The sequence below is a fragment of the Temnothorax americanus genome, unplaced genomic scaffold (assembly GCF_048541705.1).
Source record: "Temnothorax americanus isolate GAGA-0224 unplaced genomic scaffold, ASM4854170v1 Scaffold10, whole genome shotgun sequence".
NCBI lineage: Eukaryota > Metazoa > Arthropoda > Insecta > Hymenoptera > Formicidae > Temnothorax > Temnothorax americanus.
The window spans coordinates 33,072-45,319 of NW_027509231.1; the positions used below are offsets into that span (position 1 = coordinate 33,072).

Here is a 12,248-nt window from a genome sequence, read left to right on the forward strand (position 1 = left end):
GTAAGTTAACTGTGCGTGAAGATTGTTTAATGTATCCACAAATAAAATTTATTTCATGGACTCGAAACCGTTCAAATTTTTACGCGCAAATTACTTTTCATCGTTATATCGCGCGCGTATGACAAAAAACATTTAATAAAAGAAAAAATAAAGGTACTTATACCTGTCACTTTTTTATGCCAGCAAACTTTATCCCGCGCAAAAGTTCTATTGATCACTTCAAACTCAATAACACGAAAAGATTCTCATAGCTTAAACATTCTTATTGTCATTGTTGAGAAGAAGAAAGAAAAGGAAAAGCCTCGATTAAACGCATGCAAATGCGATTGCACGTGACGTTAAAAGAGTTTAATATCTGTCGTGCCTTATAAAGTCACCGTGCGCGCATGAGAGGATGGGGGTTAAATGAATTTCATTAACTCGTTAGGTCTACCGTCGTCGTCCTCGTCGTTGTCGACATTACGCAGCACGCAAAACATCGTTAATTTCGAAGTAATCGCCGTATTGGCGCGTACAGCGAATATCCCTCCTCTCTTTCATGTCCTAACGACAAGAGAGAGAGAGAGAGAGAGAGAGAGAGAGAGAGAGAGAGAGAGAGAGAGAGAGAGAGAGAGAGAGAGAGAGAGAGAGAGAGAGAAGATGCAATCCAATTTACTATGGAGATTCTACGTCACCCCCGTCTGTCGAGGAAATCAATTACGTCGAATGAATACAACATGAAGGGTGTAAAGGGTTAGCCGCGAGTCCGCGACCGGTGACCGGAGCGTTGAACGACACGAGATCGAACGCGAACGTGAGGAGAGTATTTCAAGAGAGAGAGGGAGAGAAAGAGAGAGAGAGAGAGAGAGAGAGAGAGAGAGAGAGAGAAAGAGAGAGAGAGAGAGCCGACGCAAAGAGTCGGACAGATTTGATTTGTCAGGACACAGACATCGCCGCCGACAAATCTTGTTACGGCTCGACCCGACGCTCGTGATTAGAGCTTAAAAGTTTCTGCTTGCGCTCGAGGAACCTTCGATCACTCGAGAGAGACGTAAATTTCTATCTTATAAAGATAATGAACAATTTATGATAATATTAAAAGTAAAAGTACTAAAATAATTAATAATTTAGACTTAAACGATATAAAGAATAATTTTGTAGAGATAATATAATAATTATCGCCGTAGATTATTCGTTACATTTTATCGCAATTGTTTCAAGACTTTCTTTTTTGTCGAAACATTAAAACAATAAAGCAGCAAAATGTGCAATCTAATCAATGTATCAAACCTTGGCGGGATCGGACTTCTCCTGCTGTTCGTTGAAGGTCTGCGAAGCTCTGGACATAGTGTTTCTTCGGGGTGTCGTTGTGCCATCTTGCGAGGGGCGCACGAATTCGATTCTGCCACCCTCGACAACGATGTTGGGGGCTGGTGGAAAATTCTCCGTGTTACCGACCGTGTCGCAGTAACCCAAAAGGCCGGCTTTCTCCCCGTACAAGGGGTGGATTTGTCTGCAACAGAGGGTAAAAACTCGCTGGAGAACGCTTCGACGGTAGATGGTGCCTTATGCCGGAAAATCAATGGGCTTCTAATAATAACATATACCTAATTATTATAATATTTAATTTTCTCTTTCATGTAAAATACAGAATACTTGAAAAATATCAAACGTCATTGTTCGATTAAATATATTGGTTGGCTGCGTAATTTGAAATTTTAATCTTAAAATCTGATTATTAAAAGTCTATTATTAAATCTATGTCATGCGTTTTCGATATCCAATATCTCTCACTTTAAATAATATAATTTTCTCATTAATTCTATTATTAAATCTACGTTATGCATGTGTTTTCTATATATATGTCTTTTACTTTGAATAATATTATTTTCTATGTTACGCTATCAAAATATATTATTCTTATTATTGTACTACAACAAATCTTCGCTACTTGTCACTTAACTTCTTATAACTTCGTATAAACAGAATGCTTTATATCATATTATCATTCCATTATCTAATTCAATTTCGCAATTAATTTGCGCGAATAGGCAATGCCGAATCGACGAGCGTGCATTCTAGCGTTGTGCAAGCAGAAAAGAGTGACTTTATATAAGTGCTATGACAAAGGCGATTTGCTTGGCAATTCTCTTTGCAGTATGGCAACATCTGATACACTCGAATGCAGACGCGGGTGACCGATATTGCGCGGACACACAGATGCATTTGCGTATCAATGTCAATAATCTCACCGAGGAGCGGCGTCGCTCGGTCGACGATAGGATTACAGAGCAGGAACCGTTCCACTTTCGACGATTATTCTCAAGCTTTAAACCCCCATCTAGCCTTAAGTCTCTTTGCGCGACGCGTATGCAAATGCGTATATGCAAATGCCCGTCTCTTTTTCTTTCTCTCTCTCTCTCTCTCTCTCTCTCTCTCTCTCTCTCTCTCTGTCTGTCTGTCTGTCTGTCTGTCTTCTTTTCTGTACCACTTTCGTTGAGAGGCGACAAAAAATGTAGGATCAATGAAGTCCATTGCTACTTTAAAAGCAAAACTTTCAAGTTTGAGAGAAAGAGAGAAAACATTCATTTATCGTATCGGATTAAATGTGATACCTTTGACGGACACGGATACACACACAAACGTAAAAATTTACTTTTATATAATGGTGGCGATTGAAAAAGAAAGAAAAAGAATTATTTGAAATAATATGAGATATATGTAATTGAAATGTTGAAGAAGATAGTTAACACTGAAAATATGTTCTCGTTGTTTTGTTTTATAATGCTTATTTCTTATACTAATCAGCGTATTGCGTAAATGTGCTGAAGTATCGATGAATTTACCTGGGGGATGGTATGGGGCGAGGCTTGTCAAGTGCCAGATCCGAGCTGAGGGGTGAATCGGGTCCGCGGCCGCTGGAAGCCCTGAAACATAAACAGAATTATTAGTTAAATTAGTATTCGGAAGCCAATGGTTAATGGATCGGTCGATACAGCTCTTTTATGTCCACCATCAGAATTCAACGTTCTCTGAAGATTCGTCAATTTACTTATTTCGCGATGGAAGATCTATTCAATCTCGCTATTTCGTGACAAGATTTGATCACGATTCATAAATAAGAATTGAATGCAACTCCAGAATACTAGTAATCCTCAAGATAGTTAAATATAATGTATAAATTCATTATATAACAGATCTAAACTATATAATTTAAGCAAGACGGAAAAGTTTGAAACTACATGTTACATTTACAATATGCATTCTTATTTCTAGCACAATTCATAATTGTTAAAAACAATTAGTTAATTCATATTTGTCAATCAAAAACCTTGACTTTCTCATCTAGAGAGAAACACTATTCATATTCTTTACACACTTTCCATTTCGATTTACAACGTAATCACGCCTGCTCGATTGAAACCGAACGAGCCTCGATTTAACATTCGCGCATGGCAGCTGATAAACGATTAGAGAGGTCCGTTAGGCACGCGCGCATAAATCTCATATACGAACGAGGGGGTTTTCGTTCGAGATGCGCTTTCGCGCGCGAATCCGAGAAATCACGGCTCTCGCAGCGGGGAGTGTCGCACGAGATGAAAAGTTCGAAGACCGAAGAATGTGGCGTTGCGCAAGAGCCGTGATTCTCCGTATAGTGTACCTCAGTACCTCGCTCACGCGCGTGCATTGCGACTTCAATATTCATATTTCATCCGCCCATCGACCGGATATCGACGTTGATTCTGGCACCCTCGACGTGAGCTAACAAGTCGGGCGAATAATTCACAACCGCGGAGTTCGATGGAATAATGATTTGACAGAATAAATATATATAACGAACGCGCGGTGACTGTGGAATGAAATTAGGTAAGAATAAAATTAGGAGTTTTATGTTCCGCGGAAAATGTATCGTTATGCGTGAGAACATTGCAATGAAATGATTACGAGATATGAGAGCTCAATAGAGACAAAATTCTCACATTCGCAAGTTTTATTCGAAATCAAGTTGCTGATTCTTTATCTCATTGTACATTATTTCCGGGAACAGGAATGCGTTGAGAAAAGATTATTCAACTCATATGAAATAATAATTACGTATAAATCATTAATTAATAATGTTTCACCGCAGATCAATATCGCTAAAGCGGTTCGACATTATTCAGATTTTGTGTGAACATCTTTATACTTTCAGAGCAATTTCAGCGGTGTCGTGTTCTTTGCAGGGATTACTTAAGTAACGATAATTGCCGATTGCGACGATAGATCGCAAAGCGTCGGCGTCGCCGCGCAGCCTCGCCGCTTACGCGGATCCGCTCGACATGGTTTTTTTTTTGTTCCTCCCCGGTCGCTCGCTTCCGTTTGCAAATCCTCTCAGTTCTCAGACCGCTGCATTTGGAGCTCTTGGCAGCCGCTCAGACGTCGGCGATGAAATATCTAGCACGGGTGACTTTGATTTTCCATGGCGTGCGCTCGAAACGACGAGGATGCGCGGGCGTGAATATATGTGCGTGCGTGTTCACGCTCGTCCGCGAATGCGCGGCACATATTGCTCTGAGAACCAGGAAGTGCTATCGCTCTGTATGCGTGAGAAGACGTTCTCGATACCCGGTGTTGAATGTAGACGAATGTCTAACGTAGTCGTTTCTCTAATGTCGAGTCATCTTTAATAGATAAACATTTTAAGTTTAAGTTAAAATAAAGGTATTTTAATAGATAAACATATTTTAAGTTAAAGTTAAAATAAAGGCAAACTCTCATAAATCAGGGATTGTATCGTTCACGTTTGAACGATTGAAAAATCTTTTCCTAATCTTTCACATATAATTATGCTGCAAATCTCGAGCGCGTATTTTGTAATCAAGCTTAAATGAGACCGGAGGAGAGTTAATAAATTCGCTTCAATTGAACACCCGATATACACATCGTTTGTGCAAGACACACACGCATACCCGTCGCGCGACAGCTGCGTCCGTATGGAAACGCAACAAAATCTCGCTGACCCTCTTCCTCGCATTCTTACGCGGAATGAAGGGTGAGTGAATCACCCTCGCTAAAATTCTAAAATCGCCTGTTTCCGAAAAGTCTATTATGGAACACTTAGAATCACGCGCCTTGGTATTTCTGCGTGCAGTCACTAGACCTGGACCGCGCTTGCCGATGATCGTTATTGCACCCGGTGCACGCTGGCTAAAAGTCGACGCTCGCCCGTGATTTACCGATTTGTTGATGTTCGACGAAAGCCTCTCTCTCTAGCCGGTTGAACAAAGAGGATCGTGGAAGTCCGGCAATTTCATTTTCCTCTCCATTGCCTCAAGCGAATAAGCGATGGTTTCAATATCTATAAATCGCGTCTCGCCTTTACTTTTAGACTGCTCTTTTAGCACCAAAAATCACATATCTTATTAACGGAACAAACAAAATTTTTTTATATGATATATGATTTTTTTACACTAATTTACAAAATTTAATTGCATTTAAAGTTCCGCTCGAGAAATATAATTTACGTAGAATCAGGGCACAATGCAGCAGCGTGTAATAGTAGCGAGAAAAAAATGTTCTTGTTTTTACACGGAAGCTAGTCATCGTAGTGCGTCAATCGTAATGAATTGCGGGGAGAGAATTCCGAGCTTTTCAAATCTCTTCTACAAATGTTGCTCGTTCTTTCTTCTCGCGGTAAAAGCCGCGCGAATGCATCTGAAAAGCAACTTCGCGCGAAACGTGCAGCGGCACTTTATAGCTACGCCGTTTATCCTCTTTTTCAGCGGCGCCATTCGCTCTCGTGTAACTTCGCTCAATTGCTAGGTCGTTAAGTCGTAACTGAGAAAAGTACTGAGAAAAAAAAAGAGAAGAGATAGCTTTGAAAAACAGTGAGGAATCGGGCAATCTCGGAACTTAACGCATTATTGCGAATTGAAATCCAACACTTCGTCAACGTCGTCGTTGTTGTTGTGTCGTCGTCGTCGTCGTATATAGTCGCACGAAAGACGCTCTCTTGCTCGAGAAACCTAATTTGTCGACCGGGAGTCGCTTTTACGTGTCGTAAAAATCGCGACGTAACGTCTTCCGACGTCAGGAAACGCGTCGGCCGAGAATGAGTTATTTCGCACTCGCGGTGTCTGTCATTCTAATATAGCGGGGATAAAAACGACGGAAGGAGCGGGCGCCTTTGAAAGAGAGTTAACAGAAAAATAAAATCACCGCCACACAATAAAAATGCTAGTCGCGTAACGACGAGATCGTATTATAGTCGTTGTATTTCGTTGCGAAAGCCGGTTATTGATGTCACAATTTGAGAGTGGCTATAATTCTAAATGAGCCGCTTACGCTGCTCACTTACAATTAGTTCGTATATTGTGGTGCAAGTTCTAGATTAAATTACAAATTAAAATTTTCTTAGCTAGACTTAATTTAATAAGAAAATGTCAAAGTTCAATTAATTTTTAAATAAAAGATAAGCAGAGAGAGGGGAGAGAGGAAGCGGGGCAGAAAAGAAATCTTCGATTAAATGTTTCTCAATTTCAAATCTCTTCTCGAATTCAAGATAACAGAATATAATTCAACGAATAAAGATAACTTAAACAGTCACCCAAGTGATAATTATTTTCAGGAAACGAATTAGCAATAAGGACTATTTTATTGCGACTCGGTTTTAAGGGTGCAAGAGTCAACCGTAAATTTTCGACGACCGAGAGGACTCGGATGACAGGGTAAACGCGCAATTTACCGAAGGAATCGTAGCGCTCCTTCTTCCTGTGCGCGCTCCGCATAACGTAATCCGCGATAGGCCTATAGGTGCAGCAGTCTGCAGCCGGTAACGGTATACCCGCCATGCGAATATTCCTTGGACGAAGCCGGTATCGGATGTGCACGTGCATTAGCGAGCGTCGGATCCCTTCGTCTTCGCGTTGTAACATTATATTCCTTCTCCGCGCCAGAGAGCACGGCACGTCGACTCGCAATGTGTCGCTGCAGTTCGCTCGTCGTGCAGTTCGCTAACGAGAACGTTGGGAAGGACACGTAATTATTTTCAACACATGAGTTATGTTATCGTGTGTGATATCTTTGCGAGAGAACGCGAGAAAATATTTCAATGAGTTCAGATCGAGAATGCAATTAAAACTATTTATCCGCGTTATCGATGATACAGCCTTCTTGTAAAATACATATATATTTCCAAGAATAATGTTATCCGATTACTATCTAAATGTAGATTCTATATACCAATTAATACTCTGTTTATATAAGATTTCGTTCAAGCTGGTCTATATCGGCAAAGCTGTCAGTAACACGATAAATATCAAAATTTATTATCTTATATATATAATGTAGAAATTATATTAAATTTACAATATTACGAAAATATTTTACAGAACAGTATCAAAACCGTTCATTAAGAAATTGTCCGTATAATTGTCGCAGGCAATTAATACACTATTTCATAAATAATTCAAAAAAATTAATTATCAAATATTAATAAAGAAAATTGTATCAATTCATTACAGAATCGTTCGCAGTATAAGTAACCCGTGTAAAACCTCGGGAATTATTAAATTCTCGTGCTTGCGGGAATCGGATTTTGTCCTCACTGTCCATTTGTACGCGTTTACTTATGAACGAGCCGTAAGCCGGAATGTCGAATGGCCAGCGAATGTGTGGTTTTGAAGCAGGGTTCGCGCATTCAGGGGTGCGCACTGAAATCCCATAGAATTCCCGCGAGACGCGATCTTAACGGCCTCGAAATATTTCATAGAAGGCTGATTACCCCTCGGCGACGACGAGATCTCATCCGGCTGGTAGCGAAAAATGAAATAATCGGCTTATACGAGCGCGAAACCTTTGACCCCTGATGCAGGTACGATTACGACGACAAACGTGAAAGCATATGTTCTTATTCCTTTTGCAGATTAATTCTCGAGTGTCCTTTTTCTCCGTGAATTCGTATAAAAAAATACTGGATTTGCGATTGCTTTGTTAAATATCAAATTTTTAATATTAATCTGATATTGAATTCTTTTGTAATACGCAGCGGGATTATAAAAAAAACTTTAATTTCATTTCTATAGGTTACTAATTGCTGTACCTAGTTTTAGTGAATTATATAGTTATGTTTCTTACAAAACATCATGGAGGATAGATTTATCTCACCGTTAAATATCATATTCGCGATTTATTGGCCTCTTGATAAGAGTAAAATAAGTTAATCATCGAGCCGATCAATCTCCATGTTACGATCACTTATACTCTCGAATTTACGTTCGATTTTAAACGGAGGGGACACGAGGCACAACGAACGGCGAGGAACAACGATCTTCAGCGAGCACTTCCATTCCGTTTATTAAAATCCACATTTTCTCTCTCAGCGAGGGTGACATTCGCGGTTTTACCAACCGGGAAACGCAGGATGGTAGGCAGGATAGAGATGCGCCCTTAATGCACATTTCGTGCGAATCCGCGTTCTGGAGGGTGAAAGCGCTTTGCGAGCGCGGATCGCGCGATATAAAACGTGGAACATTAAAAAACGCCCTACGGCTTTCACTCTTCGCTATATAAAGGGAACGGCATATCCATCCTTCTCTCGTACGCTCACAATTCCCTTCCTTTTACGCGTTTATATCCATATCGCAGCTTCCTTTTTCATTCGCCTCCCTCGATTGAATCGACATACGAAGCGAAATGCATACCTGCGATCGCGCACTTCACGAAAATGTTCGAATTATGGAAATTATAACGCGCCGAGAGCTATACAGATGGGCTCGAAAGCTTTTTTTCGGAGAACAGAATATCTCTAAAAGAGATTGGTAGAAAGCTTTTAAATCCAGCAGAGAGAGGTATTTCTACATTCTATTCCGATCGAAATAATATACAGATTCAATCATATACTTAAACAATTTCGATTCCCATTTAGTTCGAATTTAATAAATGCGCAATCCACATTCACACTTAAAAGGTCAGATCATGAAATGCACCCAATTGCAGAAAACTAGTTCAATAACAGCTACGAGGAAATAATTATATATGTGAATGCAGTATTCAATATATAATAAACATTTTACGGATATTGTAATTTTTCATTTGTGCAATTTAATCATTTGTAATTCTAATTAATGAATGTGATTAATGATATATGCTTTCTATGATTCAATATCAATTACTGTGGCCACAGTCAACGTGACGCTATTATACAAATGCTTCGAAGCATTCCTCTTCTCTCTTTTTTTTTCAATGAAGAAAGAAGGAGAAGAAGAACGCTCCAAAGCATTTGTAGCGTCACGTTGACCGTAGCCTTATCATCAAGTTGATATAAATTTTACTTTAATTAATTTTATTCGATTAAAAATAGTTGTCTCTCTCTTTCTCTCTCTCTTTTACACAACACATGTACTTGATTGTACACTACAAGTTCGTAACAAACAGTTCATAATAACCCCATCTCGTGATCTTGTCGTAAGAAAATATCGCGCCAGTAATTCGAGGGCATGATAAGGACGAGGCGAGAGAGCAACGGAGCCGCGTAAACAGACGCATCGCGCATCGCTCGCAGAATGCGCACCTGCACACAGCTCGGCCACTATTTCTGGTCGCGTACGATGGCACCCGCTCGCTCCGGACACTTCACGCGCCGCTGAAACGACGTTATATTTACCGCTTCCTCGTGCCCGAGCTCGGAACGCTTCTCGGCTGCTCCTCCTCGTTCTGGGTCAAAAGTCTCGCCACCGACGACGGAACGAAGGAAGCCGAGGGGAACGAGCCGCCTCCGTGAGAACGAATTTCTTTGTCGGTGGGAACCAGCGACAGAACGCAGGTGCATAATTACCGATTTTCGCAATTAACTTGATTTACAGCTATGCAAATGTAGATGAAAAATCTACATTTAAAATCCAAATGAATTTAATCGCTCAAAATGATTTTCGAACAAATTGAGAAAAGTTTCCGACGAGAAATGTGAATATACGATAAGAAACTCGTTGCAAGTAATGCGTAAAGAGTGAAAAAATGAATTTGAACTATTTGAAATTTTCAAGTATTGAGAGTAAATAGAAATTATTAATTAAGCCTCAAAACTTGTGAAATATTTATATATGTTTCTCTCTCATAGCACGTTTCCTTCCTAAATTATTTAATGACCGTATAATGATAAACTTTAAATAATTAAAATACAAGAATCTCTGTGAATTAATAATAAATTTTACGAATTGACACTTAAAATTTCACTTATAATAACAGAAAATATCTTCAATGCATGCACACATGCGCAATGCACACATTATCTCAACAGCACTTATCTCAGCTCTCTCGTTGCGCTCAAGCTTCTATGTTTCCTGCCATCGCATGCTGGACAACCGGGTCGACAAACAGGACTCGAAAAAGCGAAGGCCACGAGGACACGTCAGTCTCCGCGGTCTTAACGACCCTCGCAGGAGAAGAGGTGAAAAAAAGCTGAAGGCACGGCGACGTTGCGCGACGACGAGACATATAATATCGCGAAAGAAAGCGGAACGCTTGGAAAAACACTTTGCCCGATCTTCGAACGATAACTACTTCCGGCCGGATGTGCCACTCACGAATACCGAATATCTCTCGCTCGATGCACAGGGTGGAATGCGAAACGAAGGGCGGGCGAATCATCTTCCTATACTCCTTTCGCTCGTCTCTCATGACTTTCAATTTTACCTTTTGATAAACGCGAGCCGGATCGCGCGGTCGATGAATCGACAGTTTTAGAAGATTCTTTGAAATGACAAGACGAATAAAAGTATTTGAAGGCAGGATATTTGAATAAAATATTGAAACTGCACCCCCGCAGATTCTCTTGGCACTTTTTACGGTGCCGTGCTAATTTCGAGTTTTCGAAATTCAAGATTGAAAAACGTGACTCTCAACCCAAAACAATCAAAGGTTTTCCAAACAATAACTTTTCTAATTATACATTTTTATAATCAACAATGAAAATTATTCATCTGTTTTGTCTTACGTAACCGATCAAAAATTGATATAAAATAATTTCAAAAAACTATTCTTATATTTTCGTATATTATCCTAAGCATTTCAATTAATTTATCGCTACCACGACTAAAGGATTGTGACATGCTAAACAGAGTGCGAGTTAATTCGCATCGTCGCCTTCCGCATCGTTATTCGAAAATCGCGCAACCGGCTTCGCCGCGTGAATGAACTATAGGAGGTCAAGCACGGGCCCTCGTAGACACACGTTAGAGCAACAACTACGGCCAGTTTGCATGGAGTGTCTTGCATCAGCGAATGATTACCGGTGATTGTCAGCACTCGCTAACTTACAAGCGACAATGACTTGGTCAACGGTCGGCGAGTACGCGTGACATGCAGCGTTGCATTATGCAAATAAAGACAGTTAAAGCGAATCAACGTGTATACATGAGAAATGCGTAAGTTTACCGAAAAACATTGACATTCTCTTCCTTGTCTCTATTATCAATTTTACTCGACGTCTTTTAAGGATCCGATACTCCTCCGCGAGATGCACCGATGAACGAAAGCGCGGTGCGTTTCTCCGCGTTCCGGAAAATCTATTTCGGAGTCGCGGTTCGCGCATCGCGGTACGTAATTACCAGCTGAATCATATAGTCGAGTGTGTGTGTGTGTGTGTGTGCCCGCTATAACTCTAGGCGAGGCCAATAGGCGACTCGCGGCCCAAGTCGTGACTCATTGCGCCGTTGACAGAGTCCGCCTCGCAACGTCTTCTATCCAGGTCGGTTATAAATTCGTTCTCCTCGGGGTGGACGGGGTGGAATTTTCTCTCCCTTCACTCTTCTCGGGATCTAACGAAACCGCGTACCGGATTAAATCGAACGCACTTTGCGAGTAGCGAATTCCGCGTGTTACGTCGGACGGACAGGAGTGATTCTAGCGATCGGATTAATCGTCTTCTCGAGCTAGCAATTAAGCGCAACCCCGTAATTAAGCGCGGAGGTGCAACATATGCTCGTAATTGCCACGTGCGTTGCTTTTGCTCACCAGTGATGAACTTATCACGCGCGATGCTTGAAAGAACGACGAACGATATAATCGCCGAGTATTTACAATGATTTCCAATTCAAGCCAGTTTCATCCTTCATTTCGCATTTTTTAATTAATAGTTCAAAAAAATATGTTTTAGTTTAAATTTTGATTCATCCTCTAGTCCTATTTGCCCGCGATTATATGACTTTTATTCCCTTTTACAAAATTCTGTCCGTAAGATATAGTCGTTGCTATATTATTCCGTGAAATCTTAGACTGAAAATATATATAAT

The 12,248-nt window shown here is 40.5% G+C and overlaps 1 protein-coding gene across 1 annotated transcript in view; it reads right to left on the reverse strand.

Annotated features, from left to right (window-relative positions):
• Positions 1–1,187: 1,187 nt before the first annotated feature.
• Positions 1,188–12,248, reverse strand: part of LOC143900443 (uncharacterized) — an 87,012-nt gene continuing 75,951 nt past the window's right edge. The window contains exons 3-4 of the mRNA XM_077411801.1: positions 2,826–2,906; positions 1,188–1,492 (exon numbers count right to left, since the gene is read on the reverse strand). Of these exons, the coding sequence (XP_077267927.1) occupies positions 1,264–1,492; positions 2,826–2,906 (310 nt within the window). The 3' untranslated portion in view covers positions 1,188–1,263. The remainder of the gene's footprint in view (positions 1,493–2,825; positions 2,907–12,248) is intronic.